This window comes from Nelumbo lutea, chromosome 6 (assembly GCF_056320005.1).
Source record: "Nelumbo lutea isolate HS-2025 chromosome 6, American lotus-T2T, whole genome shotgun sequence".
Lineage (NCBI taxonomy): Eukaryota > Viridiplantae > Streptophyta > Magnoliopsida > Proteales > Nelumbonaceae > Nelumbo > Nelumbo lutea.
The window spans coordinates 15,844,290-15,869,048 of NC_142689.1; the positions used below are offsets into that span (position 1 = coordinate 15,844,290).

A 24,759-nucleotide genomic window follows, 5' to 3' on the forward strand; every position below is an offset into this window, starting at 1 on the left:
CTGTGATCTTGCTTCTTGCTTCATTCTCTCTTTGCTCAATGGCTCTCCTTTTGCTCATTGGAGGTCATTTTCTCAGTCAATGGTCATTCTATTTTTGTTTTCATTTGGTTTGTAAAAGCAATTCTTTCAAACTTTTTTTTTTCTTCAAATCGTCTTTTCAATGAGTTTTCCTTCAATATGTGGTGTGGTAAGGTTACGTTCAAATCTGATTCAATCGGTTTTTCCATACCATTCTTTTTTTGTTTGTACGCGTATGTGTTTGAAGACGTTTGAATCTCTGTTCAGTGTGTGAAGAAACTAGGGGTGAGCAAATGGGTAGGTTCTACCTGGAAGCGAATGGAACCAGCCTCGAACCCACCTTGAACCGACCCTATCCAATCTGTTACAGGGTAGGGTTTGGTTCCAAATTCTTAGAATCGACCCCTACCCAGGCCGGTTCTAGGGTCTAGGGGTTTACCCTACCTGAATCGACCTGAGTTGGCCTTAGTGGAACTGACTTTGGTGGAACTTGCCTTGGAGCCGAGCTTGCCTTGAAATAAACCCCCAAAACAAAATACTTGTAGAGATGTGAAGATTTAACCTAAGCATTCATGGTTACAAAGGCTATGGTCACACTCAAACATTTAGTTACTTAACTTATTTGATCATTTTTTCATTTTAATATTTGAATGTGTACAATAAGTAATGTAAAAGGTAATATTTATAAAATTTAAATTTAAATTATAAGTTTTGAACCATATAACAATACTCTACATATTAATTAAGTTACTCAATTTAATCAAATAAAGATAATACAAGTTTTAAATTATATATTATATTTATTGAATATCATGTTTTTAAAGAACATGCTTCTTTTTTTTATTTTTTTTTGAAGGGGGAGTAAAGAAAAAATAGGTTTCATAGATAAACCCTAGAACCAACCCCGGAACCACCAAGGCCAAAACCGACCCTAGAACCAACCTTCACAGGATAGATTTCGATTCCAAAAACTTGGAACCAACCCCTATAGGGTAGGCTCTAGGTCCTGCCATAAAACTAAACTGAACCGACTCATACTCACCCCTAGAAGAGCCCCTTTTGAATGGGTTTCTTTATATGGGATTATATCTGATTATTGGTGGTAATGTGGTATCAAAACTGATTCAGCATCAGAAATAGAGAGTAGCATTTTGTTTTATTATTAACTGACTTTTTTTTTTTTTTCGTTTTGTGAATGAGTCTGTTCAAATACTTGGTGAACTTTCATTTAACTTATTTATTGAGATCTTGCATTCGGTTGCTTCCTTTGTCTCATGAACAGTTGGGGGTATCTGTTTTTTAGTATCATATATGCACCTTTGTGAGCTAAAGAAAATTTCAAAAAACCTTGTCTTGATCTCTGTTTTTAGTGCCATATCTGCGTACTATACTTCTTTAAATGTCTTAACTTATTGATTGAATTTAAAGATCAAAATATTTGAATAAATGCTATTTGTAATTATCAACCCTATATGATATGATATTATTAAAATACTCTGAATTAATTTTTATAACTTGCACGAAAACCAAGGTAACATCTATAGTATATATTAAAATAAATTGATCAAAATCAGCAAGCTTTTCCTTCCTCCATTTCCCCACTACATGCTAGCATATACGAATGCCACGTGGAAGCATATGTATATTAATGTATTCAAAGACCCGTGGTATGCAATATCGTTAACTTACCTTGATATGTCATAGGATATTCATTTATACTACTATGTGATATTCACACACACGCATACATATATATATATATGTATACCATTAATTTACCTTCGAATGTCATATGACATTTTCATATTATTGACTTATATTTAGATGCCACATGGCATTCTTATATATAAAACATTTTATTGTATTCAAACACTATGATGTGCTTTGCTTTGAAAAACATGTTTTACAAAAATTTTTACTCAAATGGTTTTTTAAGTAAAAGTATGAAATCAAAAGTATATAATGTACTTTTTACTTTGATACTGTTGAAAATACAAAGCACAAAGTACTGCGAAATAGGGCCTTAATTATTGGGTTGTTAACCAAGTCAATGACTTTTTATAGACATACACACAAGTGGTTTAGGCTGAAAGAAAACAAATCCACTACTATGCTATGCTTCGATCTTGGCTTTAGCACATGTTTTAATAAAATAATGAAATCATAGTGTAGTAGTGGATATGTTTCCTTTCGGCCTAAACCGCTTGTGTGTGTGGCTTGAGAGAGTTGAGTCTGAGTTTGTTCCAGATTGAGTAGAATTGATTCCAAATTAATAATAATTAGGACAATAGATCAGGAGCTAGAACCGATTCATTAGTACCAGATCTTGGAACTAGAATTGGCCCAATCAATTTGGGTCTATTGGATCGAACCCTAACCCATTAATAGCCCTACTGGGTTGGGTTTAAGATCAAGGGTTGGGCCTAAGGCTTGAGCAAAATTGAGCCAGATGTCAAGCACGATCTTTCCAATGCAGACCTTGTCCAAATTGAAATTGACATACTTAGGTTAGGCTTCGGCCCGAACCCAACCTAATTATCATTCACTAATTTAAATATGTAAATAGGAATTGTGTATGTATGTTTGTATATATGCATGTATGATTGGTTATAAGTATCAACATTAGGGGTGAGCAAATGGTTAGGTTCTACCCAGAACCAAATGGAACTGACCTCAAACTAGCCTTAAACCAACTCTATCCAAGCTGTTATAGGGTAGGGTTTCCAAATTCTTGGAACTGATCCCCACCTAGGCCGGTTCCAAGGTCTAAGGGTTTACATTACCCAAAGTGATCCAATGAACCGACCTTGCTTGGCTTTGGTAGAACTGACCTTGGTGGAACCAGCCTTGGAACCAAACATACCTTGAAATAAACCCCCAAATACTTTTGAGGTATTTAAACCCAAGCACTCATGGTTACATAGGTGATGGTCTCACTTAACCATTGAGTTACTTAAGTGATTTGATCATTTGCTTTTATTTTAATATTTGAACATGTATAATAAGTAATGTAAAAGGTAATATTGACAAAATTTAAATTATAATGATAAGTTTTAAACCATATATTAATATGTTATGGTAATCTATATGTTAAATTACTCAATTTAATCAATAAAGATGATATAAAATTTAAACTATATGTTATATTTATTGAAAATCAAGTTTTTAGAGAACATGTATTTTTTTAAGGGAGAGAATAAAAGAAAGAATAGGTTACACGAGTAGACCTTGTAACTGATCCGAGAACCACCAAGGCCAAAACTGACACTAGAAACGACCTTCACATGGTAGGTTCTGGTTCCAAAAGCTTAGAACCAACCCCTATAGAGTAGGTAGGTTCCAGGTTCTACCATGGAACCGAATTGAATTGGCCCATGCTCACCCCTAATCAACGTGTGTGTATGCATGTATGTGGTTGAGCTGGGTTTGGATTGGACTAAGGTCAGACTCGGCACGGGCTGGGCTTGGGTTACCTACGGATTGGGCCCAAGCCCAGCCCGTAAAATATAAAAAAGCGTGCGATTTTGAGCCCAAGCCCAGGCCGAAGACTGAAATCTAAGCCCAGCCCCGTATAAAAATGCAGACGGAATTGGTCTGGGCTCGAGTTGGACCCAACCAAGCTGCACCCCTACCTTCCGATCGAACCGTTGACAGCCCAAAACCAATTGGGACACATGATTTTACGTAATAATAGATTTTAAAAGAATACATCTAAGGAGTGAGAAAATTTTGATTAAGAAGACCAAAACTTCGATTGAAATTTTATTAACCGGAAATACTTTCTACTAACTTATTACCCAAGAAATCTAAGTCAATCATATACACATGTAAGCATTTTCTAATCACATCTAATGTCATTTCCAATCAAATAAAGAAAATGAAAATAAAAAACTAAGGGGTGTTTGCCATTTTCCAAGGTTATGTTGATGTGTGCAATCGTTTTTGTTTTGAAAATCAAAACCATGTATACACATTGACAACGGGGCTACTTGTACAGGGCTCATGCTTGATAAATCCTGCAGCCCATATTCTTGTTAACAATTTTTGAGATCGATCGAAGTATAATTATAGAAGGAGGTTCTCAATTGGTAATTAACAATCTATGAGGCATTGAAGATCCACCTTGGAGCATCAAGATGATCGTTGAAGAGTTCCATTTTCTTTGTTTTAAATTCAGGCCGAACTCTATTTATTCTCATATATTTAGAGAAGCAAATTTTGCTGTATAATGCTGGCTTGCTAATTTAGGGGGTGTTGTTTTTCTTGTAGAAAAGCAAAATTGTATTGTTTTAGCTGATGTGGCAGTTGTTTTGTTTGTGATACAGCTACTTTTGTTTTCAGAAACAAAATTAACCATATTGTCTAACAGCCCCTTAGGGCCCGTTTGGTTGGTGGGAATAAGGGTCTAGAATTGGAATTGGAATAGGTCATTCTGATTTCAACTGTTTAGTTGAGCAGAATTGGAATCCCATTCCAACTCCTGATGGAATGGCATTCCCCATTTGAAGAAATGGCCATTTCCTCCCCCCTCCCTTGAGAATGAAATCCCATTCCAGCTGATTTTAAGTCCCATTCTGATTCTTATATGTAGAAAATAGGTTATGGGAATAGTTCATTCCCATTCCAATTCTGATTGTGAATAGGAATGCAAATGGATCGATACTATGAAGAGCATATCCGGTCGGATCTCACAAATAGGGATTTGATTTCGAATTTGATGAGGAAGTCGGATATTTGAATATGATCCGACCCAATTTATTTTTTAATAAATTAATAACTTATTACAAGAAAAATAAAATATAACAATTCAAATAAAGAAAAACAAAAAATACAAGTATCTTTTCAACTATTTTCATCATATATATATACATGCTTTTTATAAAAAATAAATAATATAACAAATTTACAAAAATACAATATAAATTATATATATATTCTCAGATCAGATAGAGGTGATCCAAATTTGATCCGATCCATTTGCACCCCTTTGTGAACCAACCAAACCCTTATATATTCTCTCTCACGTAGCCTGAAAGTCTCTAAAAGAGTTTGTTTCAAGTTGTATGGACCCATAGTCAAAAGCCAATAAGAGTTTAAAATGTCTAACATGTAGGTTATTCACAACAGATTCATTAGGCACAAGATAAGAAGCACGTTCAATGAGCACTTTATAAATATTCTTACAATTGTTAAATATTATTTTTAATCTTTTTCAAGGGTAGATTGAGGGTATTTCAAGGAACAGGTGTCAAAAACAAATTTAATTGCTCATTGATGCATGCATGCCAATCTCATCCGAATCGTGTGCAGCTGCTGTATAGTTTTACGACCTGGATTAGGCTGGTCAGTGACCAGCCTGGCCCATGCCCATTACATTGCATGGGTTGAGAATATCTGGACCCGACAATCAGCCCGTAAACAGTAGAGCTGTCAACGGGTCGGATCTGTTTCGCGACAGGGTGTACCAGTCCCAACTGATTATTAATCGGTCCATAATATGGATCCTGATCCAGAACGAGAACCAATTTTTAATCCGGATAAACGTGTCTGAGCCTATTAGATCTGATTATATTTGATATCTATAATTATCTATTATAATAATTAACTTAAAACGTTATTTTTAATAAATATAATCATAATAAAAATGACAGTTAATAGTAAAATAATTAAATTGATAAACTAGTTTTTTTAACCAAAATTGTCTCATATAACCTCTATAAAATTTAGATGTTTAGACAAAATGCAAATAAAATTATAAAAAAATCATGAGATATTTATATACCACTAACCATATAATCGGTTCGATTGGCTGGATTCTGTCAGGTAGACCCGACCCATTGATAGCCCCATTCACGGATGACTGAACAATTACTACATTGACGACATGTTCAAAGAGAAGAATTAAGACAATAAGAAAAGGAGTTAATTAGCAGAAGAATTTCCCAATCCCCATCTATCTTCTTTAATTAGCTTCTTTTCCTTGTACAGACGACATATAAATTAATGAAGCTAATAATCTATCAAAATATTAGTCATTAGATGGAAGGAACGACCCAGCAATTAATAATTTAATATTATAAAACTGAAAAAAGACAGCATCTCAATTAAAATTTCGTTACTAGAAATTAAGTATAATTTAATAGATACATATATGCAAAATCACAGGGACAGAATTAAAATATGAAGGAGAAAGAACAAGAACCAAGCAAGGCACGCAGGAGAACAAAAAAAAAAAAAAAATGAAAAATGAAAGAATGATCAGATTTGAGGCAAAAAGATGATCAGAAGTCGACATCACACTTGGTGCTCTCGAACCGTGTAGCCAAGGTTGTTGCATTGGAAGAAAGAGGAATCCTCAATTCGCACTCAATCTCTGGCTTGACGCGCCTAGTCTTGATTGATCCAATCTTGAATCTAATTCGAGAGTAGATCTTAACATCGATATAGAACAACCTACTACTCTTCTCGGCATCAAAAGTCAAGATATCTGATGCATCAAGGACTACCACCGACTGTCCATGGAAGTTCACAGGGATATTAGTTGTGTTCTTATGGCCTTGGTAGAAATGAGGAAGATTGTCCCAGGCGAACCTCTCTCCTTGGTAGGAAGCTACAGCTTCAAGCCTATCATAGTAAATGCCAATTCTCTTGTTTGGGTTCCTCACAGCCATGTCCAAGGAGAGGTTGTAATTTAGTGTGTTGCCATTTGTGAGATTGAATTCGCTGAGATCAGCTGTTACCACGTAGAACTTCATTTTGTTTGGGCGCAGGACCAGCCATAAGACGAGCACTGTAATGCCAAGAGCGACACAGATTGCGATCAGAACTTTCATGAATGTGCTAAGCACACAGCAGCAGACTGGGCGCCTGCGGTAGGAGTAGGATTGCTGAGGGGGGATTGGAGGTCCGTAGTAAGCTCCATTTAGATGGGTTTCTTTTGCTTCAAACATGGTGAAGAGAGAAACCGAGAGAGAGAGAGATGGGATCCCTGGACGTAAAGAAATTAAGCTTCAGAGGTGCAGGTGTTCGAGCTGTGGCTTGTGAGAGGAGGTGGAGCAGCAGCTATATATAGATTATAGAGAGAGCCTTTTGACAAACGCATGTTTTGGGAATTTGATCGGCCTGCGTGTTTTGATAACGTGTGGAGAGGAAATTGTAGTTTGAAAGATGGAACAAGCTGTGAGAATTTGATGCAGGAAAGAAGAAGAAGAAGAAGAGAGGGAAGAAAGTTCGTAATCTAGAAAAGATGGAAGGTTCGAGGTTTGGTAGAGACGACGTCACGCTGTCGAGCCTCAGGCCCTTTCTGTCTACTGAGCCTCTCAATGTTGATTTCCCTCATTGACTGACTCGTTGGATTTGGGATTGGGAACCAGCAGTCTTCATTGATATTTTATTTCTGGGCTAAAGCGTTTTGACTACATGGTGGGATGGACGGTTCGACGTCGATGTCTTCTTGTCCACTCACGCGGCTATATGGCGTTCGGGGCCATGCCATTAATTGGGTCCCACTTGAGCATGATGAAGAGTCTGGTCTAAACCATTTTGGAGAATCAACCGGTTCGTGGTTCACTTGGACCTCCGGCCGGTGGCTGAAGTTGTGGTTTGGTCTAGGTAAACTAAAATAATTAATTCATTCCCTTTTTGTACATAACAAAGCTTTGACTTGGAAATCAAACTGGTTAACTTTGTTTGTAAAAAACAAAAACAAAAACAAAAACTGATTAACTTTGTTGTGTGGGTCGATTGGTTGTAAGTGGTTCGGGTAGGGGTGGACCAATATACGTACTATGTAGCATGGTTTTCAAAACCAGACCGGATTGGATGGTCAGACCAGAAAAACTGGGAACCGGTTAGTTGATTGGTTTTGGTTTTTCCCAAAATTAGAAATTTGCCCAAAACTATTGATTTTGGTCGATAAACTGCTGACCTGGGAAGTTAACCGTACGAACTGTTTGAATGGTTTTGACCGTTTTTATTTTTTAAAATCTTTTAATTTTTTTGTCAAAACGAATTAATCATTTGATTCAAATAGTTAAACCGTTCAACCCGATAACTGGACCCCTACCCAATTCGATCTCCTGATCGTTTCTAAAAATCATGCTATTTAGTAGGGGCATAACTGCATAAGTTGGTGTGGATAATAACCAGGTGTATTGGGTCTGGGACCATTGTGAACATTGTAATTACGCTATCATTTATATGAGTGGTTGTTATGATTAGATAAATAAATAAATATCAATTATACACATACGTTGATTTATAAATTCATACATACTAGCGGAGGGGCCTGCTTTGTAGGGGTAAAGGTAAGTGGTTTGTCAAAGGTAAATTATTATATAGGAAAAAATTTTATGAAAAGTAAAATTTTCAATTAAAAATTTATTAGAAATTGATATATTTAAAATAAATAAAAATTTATGGATAATAATATATTTATTTTAATAAAATGAAATAATAAATAAATAAATAGTCATGGTCGCAGGTAATAGAGTGAAAGAGGGAGAGATTACTTTTGTCATTATTTTTGTTTTATATAGTAGAATAATTGTAAATAGTTAAATAATAATTCATTTAATTTAATAAATAAATAAATTTATAAAATAAATGAGATAATAGACAATCAAGTGAGATATTAAATATATACACGACTCTATGTCTTACTTTGCTGGCAATAATAATTTGTTAGATTATTAAATTATTAACTAATTAAATAATTTAGTAAAATAAGTAAATAAGTAAATAAATAAATAAAACTTTATGTATTATCAACACAAGATTGGTAAAGGCTATCTCAACTTATTTAATAATTAATTTAGTATTGTTAATGGGTTGGGCTAAACTACTAGGCTATCGAGCCCATGAATAGGCTTAGCCTGGTTCATGGCCCAGCTTGGCCTAAGACTTGGCCCATAGACCAGCCTGCCCCGTGGCATGGTAGGGGCCCGGGGGGTTCGAGCTAAAATAAAATTTTAAGATCTTCTTTAATTTTTTGTCTATTTTTCTTAATTTATGTTAAAATTTTCATTATTTTTTTAAAATGTTTATAAAACATGGCTTAGCCTGGTTCATAGACTTGTTCACGGGTCAGGCCTAGACATTTTCTATTGATAAAGAGGGAGAGAACGGCCTGAACTTGGCCCATGAACAGGTCTATCGATTCATGGCTTGGCCTGGCCTAAGACTTGGCTCGTAGATCAACTTGGCCCATGGTCCGGCACGGGCCTACGTAGGCTCGGGCCATATATTATATACAATAAGTATATAATATATTAATATATGTAATTTTATTTTTAATATTATTATATTAAACAACTGTATACATTAAAATACTTTTTAATGTTTTATCTATTTTTTTATTCATGTTAACCTTTTCATTATTTTTTCAAAAAAAAAAACATAGATAAGCCTGGTTCGTCGCCCGACCTGGGTTAAGAGTTGGCTCGCAACAGGACACAAGCCTACACAGGCTTGGACTGAGGGTTGTGTTGGGCCGACCTCCTAAAGTATCCCATCAGAGGGAAGCACGACTCACATGACATGGTCCAACACGACCCGATTGTAAATAAAATGAGAGATAAAGACAATTTTAACAAATATGGAAAATGTAGAAATTTAGTGGCATCATTGTAAATAGTTAGCCGTAGAAATCAACAATACCCCCCTTTCTCCTCTTAAGGAAGTTTACGCTTCTTGCATTCTGAACTATGTTGTACGCCTCTACATAGTGGAATTCCTCTGTGTTTTAAAACATTGATATATTTTTTTAGTTTTTAGAATAAAATATGCAAAATAATTACTTCATCTATTATGTCCATAAATTCATTCAATTTTTTGTTACATATTTACTTTTCTTAATTTTAATTTAATTTTTAGAAGAAAACATGCAAAATAATTATTTGAATAAAAATAAATAATTATTTAGCTTTTAGAAAATTCGAATAACACATGCAAAATAATTACTTGATCTATTATGTTCATAATTAGATAGTATGTTTCTATTCCCAACTTCCCGTTTATTGATTATAATATGTGATAGGTCCCAGTCAAAGCTAGAGAGAGATTTAGTATTCTATTTAGGGTGAGAATAGGCCACAGGAGGTTTATTAACTTTCAACTGCGCATCCATGTGGTGGGGTGGTGTCTAAATACATAAACTTCTTAACTTCCTACCATTGAAATAGCCTTAAAGTAAGGGATTAGCCTTCTAACTATATGGCCTATCCCTATGCCTTCTCATGCTAACAACTTAACAGAAATAACAAATGACTTATTTGACTCAATCTTGCTTAAGACCAGCTAACAACATGCTTAAGACTAGCTAACAATCAACAACTAACTGCTTGATTGATTCTTGTGGCTTGACCGAATCCTGCTCTACTGGGTCGTTGAATGGGCCATGCATGATGGGCTGGCTTTGCATGGGCCATGCATGCGCATTATTAATCCATGTACCTTGGGTTACGCATGGGTACCCTGTTCGATCTTCCCGGCCCATCATTGCCCCCATCCTGAAGATGGACCTTGTCCTCAAGGTCCAGATTGAGATACTTCTTGTGCAACTCTTGAGAATGGCTCCCAAGTGGCATCTTCGCTAGTGCTCCACCCAGCAGGTATCCAGAATGGCTGCTGGTTTGGTGAGGAGTTCTCCCTCCTTGTTTATGAGTGGTAAGTCGGTGTTAGTGGCAGTGGTGTCGCCCACCTGTTTTTTGAGTAAGGAGACATGGAAAACTGGATGAATGCGCGAGCCCTTGGGAAGTTGCAATTTATAGGCTACCTTGCCTATTCGTTCCTCCACTAGGTACGGCCCATAATATCGACTGGCCAGTTTGTGATAGGCCCGCCTATGAACCGTCTGCTGTTAGTATGGGTGGAGCTTGAGAAAGACCAGATCGCCCACTTGGAACTCGACATCTCTTCTTTTAGCGTTAGCCATTTGGGTCATGCGGTTAATGGCCGCATGTAAGTTTACTTTGAGTTGCTGCAAAATGGCATCGCGAGAGAGCATGGCTTGATCTACTTCTTCTACTAGGGATGTTCCACCTTGGTAATTTGGAATACAAGGTGGAGGTCTTCCATATAGTGCTTGAAAGGGGGTCATTCCGATAGAGGAATGATAGCTGGTGTTATACCAAAACTCGGCCCATGGCAGGAAGGAGCTCCACTTCCGAGGTTGCTGAAAAACAAAGCAACAAAGATATTGCTCTATACAACGGTTGACCACTTCTGACTGTCCATCAGTTTGGGGGTGATAAGCGGAGCTCATTTGCAATTTGGTACCAGACATCTTAAAGAACTCCCTCCAAAAGTGGCTGATAAAGATAGGGTCTCTGTCACTAACTATCATCTTGGGCATACCATGCAGCTTCACAATGACTTCTACAAACCTTTCAACTACTATCTTCGCCGTATAGGGGTGCGGTAGGGTCAGGAAATGAGCTGATTTAGTGAGATGGTCTACTACCACAAAAATAGTGGTTTTACCTTTGGAGGGTGGTAGTCCTTCTATGAAGTCCATGGTAATGTTGTCCCATACTTGGCAGGGGACGGGTAATGGCTGTAACAGTCCTGCTAGGGATAGAGTGTCCGTCTTATTTTTTTTGGCAAATGGCACAAGAAGCTACATATTGTTGAATATCTTTGTACATGGAGGGCCAATAGAACTGTTGTGCCATACGCTTGTATGTGCGTAGTACCCCAGAATGTCCACTATAGGGGGAGTCATGGAACTCCTATAAGAGTATAGGAACGAGGTGGGACTGAGGAGGGATCACGACGCGGTTTTTGTAACATACCAGTCCATTTTTCCGTGTGTAGTGAGCTCCAGGATTCTCCGTTGCCAGCTTGCTGATGCGGATCATGTAGGGGTGGGTGTTGGCTTCTTTCTTGATGGTGTCCCACAGAGATGTTTGAGGCATATAGAGAGTATTAAGGTTGGGATTGGCCAAGACTCTCGAAAGTGCATCTACAATAGAGTTTTCCAATGCGCTGCTCTAATAGATACTTGAGGCTGCGCTGATCGGTCTAGACGTAAAACTTGCAGCCCAATAGGTAAGGTCTCCATGTCCGTATTGCTCGAACAATGGCGAGCATTTCTTTGGCATATGTGGACCAGCTTTGCTTGTTGATGCTTAGAGCTCAGCTCATGAATGCAATGGGTCGTCCCTGTTGCGTCAATACTACTTCAACACCTGCGCCGGAAGCATCTGACTCAATGGTGAGGGGCTCCTCAAAATTAGGCATTGCCAGTGTGGGAGTCGTGGTCATTGCCTTTTTTAAGGTTGTAAATGCTTCTTGGGCTTCGGTGGTCCATTTGAATTCACCCTTCTTGAGAAGATTGGTAAGGGGTCGAGTTATAATCCCATAGTTGTAGACGAACTTCCTATAATACCCTGTAAGGCCTAAGAAGCCACGTAAGTCAGTAATATGAGTGGGTTGAGGCCACTTAAGAATAGCCTCAATTTTCCCTTGGTCTACCTTGACCCCGTAGGAAGTGACAATGTGTCCCAGATACTCCACCTCTGGCTGGCCGAATATGCATTTACTAAATTTGATAAAAAATTGGTGATGCCTTAAAACCTCAAAAGTTGTTCGAACATGTTCAAAATGCATGTTCCAGTTGGGACTATAGATAAGAATATCATCAAAGAAAACTAGCACAAATTTACGGAGATAGGGTCAGAAGACAGAATTCATAATAGCCTGAAATGTGGAAGGTGCATTACACAGGCCAAAAGGCATAACCAAATACTCATAGTGACCATTGTGTGTGCGAAATGCCGTTTTATGAATGTTCGGTGGGTGGATCCGTACTTGGTGATATCTGGATCGTAAATCAAGTTTGGTAAAAAAGGAGGCTCCATATAGTTCATCTAGCATATCGTCAACAGTTGGGATAGGAAATCTATCCTTAATGGTCATGGTGTTGAGTGCCCGATAATCGGTACAAAAGCGCCAAGTCCCATCCTTTTTCTTAACTAGCAAGATAGGGGAAGAAAATGGACTTGTGCTAGATCGGATGAGCCCCAACCGTAACATATCTTGTACTTATTTTTCGATCTCAGCTTTTTGGAAATAGGCATACCTGTACGGCCGAACGTTGATAGGTTCCATTCCTCCTTTGAGAGTGATGCGGTGGTCTATCTCTCTTCGTGGTGGCAGTTGTGTCAGTTCTTGGTAGAGATCACTAAATTCCGCCAACAGTTGCTGCATATCCGGGTGTAGTTGTGGAGACACCTCTTCTGCGACTGCTTGGAGACAGATGGCAAATAGAGAATGTTTCTGTTTGATCCCCTTCGTAATTTGTTTGAAGGAGGCAGGCTGAATTGTTTGGTGGTCGATCCCCTTCAACAATCAGTGTTGGTTGGCCCAAGAAAACTCCATCGTCATACGCTTCCAATCACACGCCACAGTTCCCAACTGCTCTAGCCAATGGATTCCTAGCACCATATCTAACCCAATTAGTGGTAAAGAATAAAGTGTCAAGGTGAATGGAATACCTTGTAGTAGGACATGCACGTTCTCAAATCTTCCTCGGCACTTAAGGGGTTCACCATTGGCTACTTTGACGTTGAACGACTTGGTAGGTGCAGTAGTTCGGCTATCTTATTGTTGATGAAGTTATGGGTGGATCCACTGCCGATGAGAACAATCAGTTCGTGTGATCCTACCTTGGCCGTGACGCGCATGGTTCTAGCTGCCGACCAACCCGTGAGAGCATGCAGAGATATTTCAGGCTCCATGCACAATTCAGTGAAGCTTGGTTTGGCATCCTCTGTTCGTCGTCGCTGCAGTTCTCGGCGAGTAGACCTGTTCATGGGCAGGGCCAGGCCGGGCTCGGGCCAGGCTTTGACTCTTTATTAACAGAAAAATGTTAGGCCCGAGCCCGAGCCCGACTCGACCAACGGGCCTAAAACTTGGGCCCGAGCCTGGCCCTGATAAAAAGCCCAAAGCCCGAGCCCGAGCCTGAAGCCCGACCTAATAAAAAAATTCAAAATTTTAACTATTCAAATAGACATTATCTATTTTAATTCAGATGTTTTTCCCCTATTTAAATGAACAATGGGCCTACAAGTGAATCAACAACCTTCTCAAATCAAAAAAATTATTCAAATGGACATCACATAGGGTTTTTACTTAGGTTTAACTATAGGTCAGGCCGGGCTATTTTGGCAAAGCCCGAGCCCAGCTCAAATTTTATGCGGGTTGGGCTTTTTGGCCCGAGGTTAAGCCCGCGTGCCAAAAAGCCTGTTCAAGCCCGTCTGGGGGTCGGGCCAGGCCGGGCTGATCCGTCGGGCCACCCGACCCATGAACAGGTCTATCGGCGAGCAGTAACAGTTGCGGTCCATTGCATTTATGTTTGGGCCCAAACCTCTCGTCAAAGTTGAAACATAGACCTTGAGCACGCCTTCGCTGCATCTCTGTCCAAGAAAGACATTTCAATGATGGGGTTGACTTTGTCTTTGTCGGGAAAGAGTCGCCGACAGTCCTGGTGGTTGTACACAAAGTCCTCTCCTGACGACGCAGCTGTTCATCCTTCATTCTAGCCAGGCTGATAGCCTCCTTCAAGGATTTCGGTTTAAACATTTGAATCCTGTCAGCTATGTTAGTTTTGAGCCCTCCCATGAACGTACCGACCAACGTCTTCTGGGTCCATCCATGCACCCCATTGCCCAGTCGTTCGAACTCTTTCTGATAGTCACATAGAGGCCCCATTTGCCGTATTTTGGATAACGACTCATCAAAGTCTTCGTAGTCGGTTGGGCTGACACGGGCCCAGAGTTCTTCTACAAAAATCTTCCATGTTACCTCCTTTCCGTCTTCGAGATAGGTCCGGCGAAGCCATTGCCACCATTGGTTTTCTTCTCCTTCTAGATGGAAGGAAGCTAGTGACACCTTCTATGGATCCTCGGTGTGTTGGTATTCGAAGAACTGGTCAACACGGGCAAACCATTCGGTTGGGTCATCACCTGCATACTTGGGAAACTCGAGCTTGGCTAACTTTGTGGAAAACATGGGTCGTCCTCCTTTTGTATTGTCACGGGATTGTCTGTAGGAGGACTGTTCGCTGCGTTCATTAGCATGGCTCGCAGATGGTTCCTGCCACGTCAACAAGACTTCAGACATCTTACTAATAGCTGCCTCAAGCTGGTGTAACTTGTCATTAACACCTAACTCGAGCCTCCTCAAACTTGCTTGGAGTCCTCCAAGCCCAACTTCCAAACTCTCAATTCTTTCTTGTTGGTTGCCATGGAGCCTAGCTCTGATACCAATGATAGGTCCCAGTCAAAGCTAGAGAGAGATGGAGTATTCTGCTTAGGGCGAGAATAGGCCACAAGAGGTTTATTAACTTTCAACTGTCCATCCATGTGGTGGGGTGGTGTTTAAATACATAAACTTTTTAACTTCCTACCACTGAAATAGCCTTAAATTAAGGGATTAGGCTTCTAACTATATGGCCTATCCCTATGCCTTCTCATGTTAACAACTTAACAGAAATAACAAATGACTTATTTGACTCAATCTTGCTTAAGACCAGCTAACAACATGCTTAAGACTAGCTAACAATCAACAACTAACTGCTTGACCGATTCATGTGGCTTGACCGAATCCTTCTCTATTGGGTATTGCTCTACTGGGCCGTTGCATGGGCCATGCATGATGGGATGGCTTTGCATGGGCCATGCATGCGCATTATCAGTCCACGTACCTTGGGTTACGTGTGGGTACCCTATTCGATCTTCTCGGCCCATCAATATGTTTTTTCATAAAACCTACTAAAATGTGTTATTTTTATGCATAAATAACTCATTTATGTCTTATATTTAGTGATATTGATGTTTATTTATGATTTATTATAGTATTTATAGCATTTCCATGTGTTTCCATGTGTATCTTAATTTTTCGTCCTATTCCATGTGTATCTAAGGCGTATTACGATACATCTCTTAAATTTACCTTTCCGATACACATAGCGTTTCCGATATTTAAAACCTTGGTTAGACCTGTTCATGGGCCAGCCCATGAATGGGTCAACATTAAGCCAGTTGCAGCTTAAGAATGCTAAAAGACCTTAGGCTCAGTTTGGAAGGAGTACAAATTCAAATATGTATGAGTGCAAAATCTCGTTTTTTGTATTATTTTATATGTATTTATACTATACATATTTGTATTTATACTCTTTTCAAACTGAGCCTTATTGATATTAATTTGGTAGTGGTATCACCTGAATCAACCAGGCAGCATTAATGGGAAAACCTCCGTCTGTTTGATAAAAAAAGAAACAGCCGGGGCTGGGTTGCTTTGGGAGCTTCCTGCACATGACATGTTTTCATTAGTGTGGGTAAAGGAATATTTACAATCAATATTCTTTTTCTTTTTGTAAACAAGACAAAGACAAAGAAGAACCTGAAAAGGCCAAACTGTTTTTTCATAGGGCTACTGGGCTACACAACGGTGGGTAATCCATCCCCCCAACCCTAATGAAGCTAGGATTGGATCCCAAAGTCTCCATTACAATCAGCCAAAATCCTTACTGACAAGCCAGTTGGGTATGAATTGAACAAGTTTTGAAGTGATGATCTAAAAGAAAAAGTTTCTCTGTGACTAAAATTTGTATTCTTCCTTTTTTTTTATCTTTTGGGTATGAATTTATCGTAATAAAAGGCAGAAAATTACATATTTTTTCATATTTAACTACAAATCATGTGTTTCTTCACAACAAGGTGAAGGTGAACATTTTATGGGTAAATAAATAAATAAATAAATCTATTAACAACCATAGTCCTAAGCTACAATATGTACCAACCGGACAAATGGGCTATTCCCACTATCTCACAAAACTAGACATAAATTTAGCTGACTGGGCTATCAAATGAGCTAGCTATACAGTTCTCATCGTCCCTAGGTAATATTAAACGAAACATATAAATCAAACCCGAAAAAAAAATTGGGCGAAGTGTGGGAGGGTTTATATGAAAAATAAGTGTTTATTTTAATAATAAGCATTCATGAGTGTTAGATGAAAAGGCTAATACAGGCATTTTCAAAATGATGCGTCCTGCCAAAGACAAACCAGAAAAGAAGTAAGTACTAAATATTTCACCTTGTCTTATTTGTTTAAGAGAAGTAAAATGGTGTGATTCTACCTTATATATATACAAGAGAATAGAGGTAGGATGGTTATTTGCACGGGAAAGAGCAACTTCTGCTACGTCCTCTTCCTTGAGGATCACCCCTTTCAGATTAGCTCCTTCATCATTGATTTTCTCAGTTTATTCCTATCCTATTCATGTCTCTTAAGATATTGCTAAAGAAAGGAGTAGCAACTGCTTAGGGTGAAATGCAATTGACCCTAATTCCATACTGCCCGAACTTTTCACACAAGGTCTTAGACAACCCAACAACTCCATACTTGGAGACTAATAAATTTATAACAAATTGAACAGTCCAGACATTGAATTGGACCGATCCAAAATGGTGTAATATATTTATTGGATTAGATTGGATCTGGCCCATTTGTAATGAATTCACATTGAACTGGATTAGATTGGGACAAATCCAATCCAATTAACACCCCTACTTGGCCCCATGATAAACAAATTAACAATCTTGCTGTATAGTTACCTATTCCACTGGCCCCTCCAGTTATGATTGCAACCTTCCCTTCCAATCTACAATATCACACATGCGTCTTAGATAGATTGAAGATGTTGTTCTGCAATTGCTGCATCTATCCCCAGTGCTTAAAATAGATTGAAGAATTGGGAAACATATAGAATTAAGCTCTATGTAACCCTGATGGTTGTATGTGCCTATTGTCTAGCTTTGTCCTTTGAGCCTAAAGTTGCTTTACCACAAGGACATACATTTGGGCCCTAGTTAATTCATTGCCAAAAGTCCATTTTTGGCCACTTCTTATTGATGGCAGGCATGAAGTGGTTGAGATATTGTATATAATATATAATACATTTTAATTTTTAAGGGGTTAAATTATAAAATAGATATATTTAGAGGTTCTACATAACATTAAGAATATGGGTCAGCTTTACTACATCCAAAGCTGTAGAAAACTAGAAAAGTTATTTTTGTTAGTTTAAAGTGGTTTACCAAAGAATATGGGTGAGCTTTGCATTGTTGTTGCTTTAATTTATTCTTTAACATTTATGTAATTAGTGAAAACAATATATATATATATATATATATATATATATAACATGTTGCAAGTTATTTTCAACATGTGATTTGGAGCCCCACCAATTATTAGAAGAATAGGACAAACATTAAATAGCTTGGTATTTTTTGAACCAAGAATTTTTTTATTCTTTTTTAGAACTTCCATTTTTCTGTTTTGTTTCTTTTTGGAAATATGAACCAGATATCACTCTCTATTCCGTTAGGCTATTTTGGTTGTAAAGATTTTCCTACCTTACTACTAGTATTTTCTGCGGGAAATAAAATTTATTTTTAACAACAAGTGATGACAAAAACTAGTAGAACAAGATTTCAAAACCAAACAAGCTCTAAGCCCAGCATCATCTAGAGTTTGGTCACTCCAAACAGGGCTATCAATGGGGTTCAAAAGTCCGATAAATGATCTGAGATCTGATCTCAATATTTCAGATTAGGATGATCTATTTACATGATCAGAAAGGATGTATATCCATTTGACCCTAACTCTAACTCCATGTCTTGGCCAACCTTGGAATTAACTTTACAGCATGAACCGGTTTTGGGTGTCAAAATGGCAAAGCAAAGATCTTTGTAGAACAAAGAGCAAAGCTAGCTAGGTTCAAATTAAGACTGGAAATTGACTTGACAATTACAAAGTTCAGAGCTACTTTGGTCCCAATATTGTTCTATGTATACTATATGACATAGATCAGTTGATAGCCAACTGAGTGGTGGCTCAGTTGGTACATAAATTAGATAGACTAGATCAGATGCAATTTTGCGCCTTATTATTGGCTCTCACCAAAAGAGTTATTAATATTGTTAGAAAAAGTGTTATACTATACCAAAAAGAATTGAATTAAGGCCCCCAGGAACCAACGGTCTAATATTAGGGCAGCCAAAACCGCGTTTGGGGTCTGAAAAAGGAAAACAATTTCTTGGGATATGGGTATAGCTTCATCCTGAGCTGTTGACATCTCGGCGTAAGTTTGAGTCTTACCTCCGCCCAAGATCATAATTTCTGGCTTCTGGGTCTGAAAGATCTAGAGTGGCTGTAAGTGATTGAAGTGTATCACGATTAAAGTGATTCACAAGATTCAACGAGCAATCAATATTTTGTCGTCAAAGGTCTGCAAAAAATTTCTGAAAAGGGTGGAAAGTATTATTCAAAAGTTATGAAAGATGCAAGTCTAGATCTCCTGTCCATGAGAACTATGCCTACTTTTATTATAGTTACACATGGAGAGCATCTCATCCTCTACATGTTATCATGCAGGGAGAGATGTTCCCAATTCATGGGAGTAATATATTGTGGGTAGGAAATTCGGAATTGAAAGATGCAACTTCAAAATATCTCCTGTTTTCCGAATAAAGCATGTTAATCCTTTAAAAGCAAGTAAGGTCTCAAAATGGTTTTCTTATAATTGTCCAGAGTCCTGCTCTGAAAACAAATTAATTAATTAATTAATTAACATATGCTAATTTTACCTTGAAATTACTTTGGAAGCACTACACTAGAAGTATATTCTAGATTAAATGAAGAAGTTTATATATGAAAGATGTTTTTGCCACTACTTTTGCTTATTACTTCACACCCTTCATAATCTTCGGGGTGGTGTTAAAAGATGCGCATGAGAGAGTGATCACATTCAGCTTTCTAATATAAAGGAACCTGAATTGGTTGCAAGTGGCCCCTGTTTGATTGTTTTTTTTTTCATATTTTAAAATAAAATAACTACAAAATTGAGTGTGCTGACTATAGTAACAGGAGAGTCCTGTGCATGTATAGGCTGGTTTTAAAAGATGACCATGTTTTATATACATGGGAGTGATTACAGGTTTTCTAATTAAAAGGAAACTGGATCCATGCATTGTGATTAGCTCAAATTTTTTAATCGAAAAACTGTAAAATTCTAAGGGGTAAGGAATCAAGAGAGGATAGCTGATGTGGACAACTATATTTTAGATATAAGATTAGAAGAGCCTGTTTGATTCACAGGCCTACCAAGTTTTATTTATTGGGATATTATCTGAAATTCATCATGACTACTTGTCAAAATTTTCAGAGAGACCCATGTCAGTGAGTCTTTATTATCCAAAATTCACCTTCAGTCAGATGATTGTTAGGGATCCCTAATAGAAGTTGTCATGCAAAGGTGTCTTGCTGCTCGTATTTGAGACTTTGCATCAAATAGATTCAGCAACGGCATCAAGGGGGGTGGCGGAGGGGAGCCATGGCCCCCTATGCCTTCAAAATTCCCTTTAAATTTATTTAAGTTTCACTTGTATTTTAACCATTTTATTCATGTTTTCTAACTTTTGGCTCCCCTCAACAAAAAATCTTAGTTCCACCCCTGCCTAGATTGGGGGATGGGTGAACCTCACCCCTACAAAGTTACAATGATCCAACTCCCCTAAATGGTGAGCCAATTTCTGGCAATTACGTTGATGGCGCCCCCCTTCCTTATCCCATTTTAGTTTATTCCAAATCGCATCCATATTCATGTTTAAATTAAACAGACCATGCGAATAGACCATTCAAATTACAATTTGGATTTTGATTCTGATTCCCACCACAAACCAAATGGACTCTAAGTTTGATAAATAAAAAAAATGTCAATAATAGTAAAAACCCCACAATGGTTGATTTTAACCAGTTAACATAACAAGTTGTTGGTCTTGGTTTTTCTTTCATTTCATCGTCTCTACTGGAAGAACTCTCATGTGATGACATTTGAGAGAGCTTGGAGGATACGAAATGGCAAGCCCCTGTTTAGTAGTTTGGAAAAGGGTAAAAGAAAAAGCAACTATAAGCTTCAAACATTTGCTTCTACTTTGGAAATGCGATTGACTATTGTTAGGAACTGGGGTTATGAAAACTTGGAGGAAAAGATTTGAGACATGTTCAAGAACCTTATTTGTCCATACTCAATTTTATGGAGTTTATTGTTGGGTTATTATAGGCAAATTCGTTCCCAAGATATAACAACTAAGCTTTAATCGAGAATCTGCAATCAATAAAATTGAATAATTTTTTAAAAAAACTTTTAGGAAATGGTAATAGATTGGATTGAAAAACAAATTGAAAATTAGTTTTAATGTAAGATTTTAAAACTATTTTCGAATTGCATATGCAGGTGTCATTTTATTAATCAATCAAACGTCATTCAATTTAATCTCTAATGAAATTTAAAATCCAACAACTACAATGCTGGTGTCCTAATGTTTTCCACAGTCACTTGTAATTAATTTCTCCCTAAGATGACGGAGAAATGACTTAATCCACACAGTTCAAATTAAAGTCGGCAATGAGAGGCTGTGTGATACAGCGACATCGATTAGAGAGTGGTTGCACTTCCGGGAGTTCACATCGATTAGAAAGAGACGGAGCTGTTTTGGTGTCCACTGGCCACTGCCATTCTGGCAGCTGCATTGCAGACGACATAGGAGCGGAGGACAGAACGGACACAGCTGACGGCGACAGAGGCCACCATGGTTTTCCTGAATTGCAATTGCGTAGACTATGGAGATGCTTTGGGGTTTGGGTTTTCCCATCCCAAGGCCCGAAGGAGGAAGCTTCGACTGGGTTATTTCAACTGTGGGTTCTCTGGTGAGAGTGGTTCGGTGTCAGAGGAAGACGACGACGAACAGTGCTTCTCCCAAGAAGATCACTAATGGGGGCTTTCTGGAGATTTAATCAAAGGTGACTTTAATTGTTTAAGATGGAGAGAAATGTCAAAAAGTCATAATGGATTTTAGATAATATCCCTTATTCTGTTACTTGTTTAAATACAGACCACAAAATTTAAAAGTGATGACGGCAATTGGCTTATTGGCAAAGCTGAATCGGGAGCAAAATTTGCATATAGTTCAGATTTGCAATCACAGGCCACGGGGATCAATTTAGCCAAAACCAATTTAATTTGTTGAGCTAATGGAGCTACTAGTTTTGTATGGAAAATAAAAAGATGGAAATCGCATTCTAATTAATTGCAGCAGCACACAGCAAACTCCGGCAACCAAGATAGATGACTAACTGGGATGTGACATGGCTTGAGCTAAAGCAGTGTTAAAAGCATGATTGGCAACGCTGTAACCACCATCAATAACCAGATTAAGCCCACTCACGTACTTGGACTCATCACTTGCCAGATAAAGAGCAGCTTCTGCTACGTCCTCTTCCTTGAGGATCACCCCTTTCAAATTAGCCCCTTCATGACCGATCTTCTCAAGTTCATTCCTATCCATGTCTCTTAAGATATTGCTGAAGAAAGGAGTAGCAACTGCGTATGGAGAAATACAATTGACCCTAATCCCACACTGTCCCAACTCTTCACACATGGTCTTACACAACCCAACGATTCCATACTTTGAGACTGTGTAAGGATATGATGAGGAACAGCCAATGGCTGTAACAGCACTTGCATTAAAGATGATGCTTCCTCCTTTCTTCTGTGGAATCATCACCCTTGTAACATGTTTGGCTCCTAACAAGGAACCCACAAGGTTGACACTGAGAACTCTTTCGACTTCTTTCTTATCAGTACTCAAAATGGTTGGAAGAAGAGCTCCTGAAATGCCCGCATTGTTGAACATGATGTCAAGCTTTCCATACTTGGAGACGGTACTGTCCACAACATTTTCGATATCGGCCTCTCTGGTAATGTCGCAGTGGATGAACAAGGCATTTCCGCCTTCGACGACTGAACCCAACTCTTGGCACAGTGCTTGGCCAAGCTCATCTTGGACATCAGCAATTACAACCTTGGCCCCATGATGAACAAACAATCTTGCTGTACACTTACCTATTCCACTCGCCCCTCCAGTTATGATTGCAACCTTCCCTTCCAATCTGCAATATCAGACACGCATCTAATTAGACTGATTGAAGGTGTTGTCCTGTGATTATATTGCTGCATCTAATTATCCCGGCCCAGTGCTTTGCATAGATTGGACAATTGGGAAACATATATAATTAAGCTCTAAAGGAAACCTGAACAGGTATTTGGTGTCAAAATCATATAGCAAATTAAGATCTCTAATTTCTAGAACAAAAAGCAAATTATATTAGCTAGCTAGGTTCAAAGACTGGGAATTGACTTGAAAATTACAAAGTTAATTAGAGCTATTTTTGGCCATAATATTGTTATATCTGTACTATACGACATAGATCAGTTGATATATATAATTATCTCCAGCAGGAACCAGCAGGCCAATGTATCAAGTTAGCCCAAACCGTATTTAGGACCCTGAAGAAAGAAAACAGTTTCTTGGCAACCTGGGTCTGCCTTCATTTTTTGTTGTCGACATCTGGGTATAAGTTTCAGCCTTACCTCGATCCCACCAAGAGCATCATTTCTGGGGCTGGATTTAAACTTGATGATATTCCAGCAATGACCAAAAGAGGAGGTAGGTTTGTTGGATAGCCTTACCTTTTGGTGACAGGAACTACCACAGAAGCAGCACTCATTTTCACCCAAAGAACTATTTGTTGAGTGAGTACTCGCTCAGCCTGAGTTGATGGAAGATGGAGATGTAATGCGGAGAAGGTTTGTTTTGCCTTCTGAGCTCTTCTACCATTTGCTGGTTATTTATAACCACTCCTCGATCCGGTTAAAAACAGAGTTTTTAACTTTTTATCTAAACTACTCTCTCACTACCAAATCAATATGAAATATTTTGGTTTTTATTTTATTTTTCATTTTACTTAATAGCTTTGCTTTACTTTTTAAATTTTAACACTTGTCTCTCCTTGCTCTTTTATTTATTACTAGTAGGGAAAATTTGCTGGTAAAAATGATCAAAAGGATATATTGAATGTCGGCTCCTGGTAAATTTCCAAAAGTATATACATTAAATTATTGATTTTTTAAATATATTAAATAATTTATTTTCTTTTTTAAATATATTATTTACAAAATTACACTAATTTATCTTTTATTGTTCAATATAAGTTAATTAATAATTTCCTTTTCTAAAATTTTCCAGTATTATACTAATTTATATTAATAACAGAAATATTTTGTGTAATTATTGGTTCAAATTAATGTTTTCCTTTACCAATACTAATTTATCTTTAACAATTTAAAATGAAAATCACACAATTTTTAAATAATTTTCCAAAATCTATCAAATGTAATAAAAATTCCCAAATTTCCAAAATATTCAATAATTATTTACTACATTTTAAAGAAAATTTTCAAAATTACATTAATATATATTTTTTATTTTCTTCTCCAAAATTTTCCAAACTTATGATATTTTGTTTGTAAATTTGCAAAATCCACCAACTCTTTCCTGTAGCTATAATTGTTGAATTTATTTTTTCAATTTTATAATTTTTAATTTATCTTAAATGAAATTTATAAAGAAATTATGGGTTGAAAATTTTGTATATTCATTGATTTCTAGTAGTTTTTTTTTGGAAAATAACACAATTAAGTTGTTAGCGTAATAAAATTAATTTTAAGAACTTGTAACTATAGTAAAACATTCATTATAATGATTACTCTATTTAATTACTACACCAAAATTCCAATAATAATTATTAGTGCAATAATTATTTAAAAAAAA

At 37.5% G+C, this 24,759-nt stretch overlaps 2 protein-coding genes across 3 annotated transcripts; both read right to left on the bottom strand.

The window, feature by feature from the left end:
- Positions 1–6,118: 6,118 nt before the first annotated feature.
- LOC148847573 (NDR1/HIN1-like protein 10) lies at positions 6,119–7,302 on the bottom strand. Its single transcript, XM_088952309.1, has one exon. It carries the CDS (start codon positions 6,966–6,968, stop codon positions 6,300–6,302), a length of 669 nt encoding a protein of 222 aa, XP_088808435.1. The 5' UTR covers positions 6,969–7,302; the 3' UTR covers positions 6,119–6,299.
- A 14,716-nt stretch (positions 7,303–22,018) lies between these two features.
- Positions 22,019–23,790, bottom strand: LOC148847574 (short chain aldehyde dehydrogenase 1-like). Of its 2 annotated transcripts, none has more exons than XM_088948558.1 (2): positions 23,619–23,790; positions 22,019–23,038 (listed from the first exon to the last, which is right to left on the bottom strand). In XM_088948558.1, the coding sequence occupies exons 1-2, from the start codon at positions 23,654–23,656 to the stop codon at positions 22,219–22,221; spliced, it is 858 nt and encodes a 285-aa protein (XP_088804684.1). In that variant the 5' UTR covers positions 23,657–23,790; the 3' UTR covers positions 22,019–22,218. The 2 variants fall into 2 exon arrangements, with proteins under 2 accessions (XP_088804684.1, XP_088804685.1); XM_088948559.1 differs by having other exon boundaries at positions 23,520–23,751.
- Positions 23,791–24,759: the final 969 nt, after the last annotated feature.

Bases quoted from the DNA above. Each gene is read 5' to 3' on its own strand.
- LOC148847573 (XM_088952309.1), bottom strand. From the start codon at position 6,968: ATGTTTGAAGCAAAAGAAACCCATCTAAATGGAGCTTACTACGGACCT.
- LOC148847574 (XM_088948558.1), bottom strand. From the start codon at position 23,656: ATGAGTGCTGCTTCTGTGGTAGTTCCTGTCACCAAAAG. The intron at 23,039-23,618 runs GTAAGGCTATCC...CTGATATTGCAG, and splicing joins GTAGTTCCTGTCACCAAAAG to ATTGGAAGGGAAGGTTGCAA.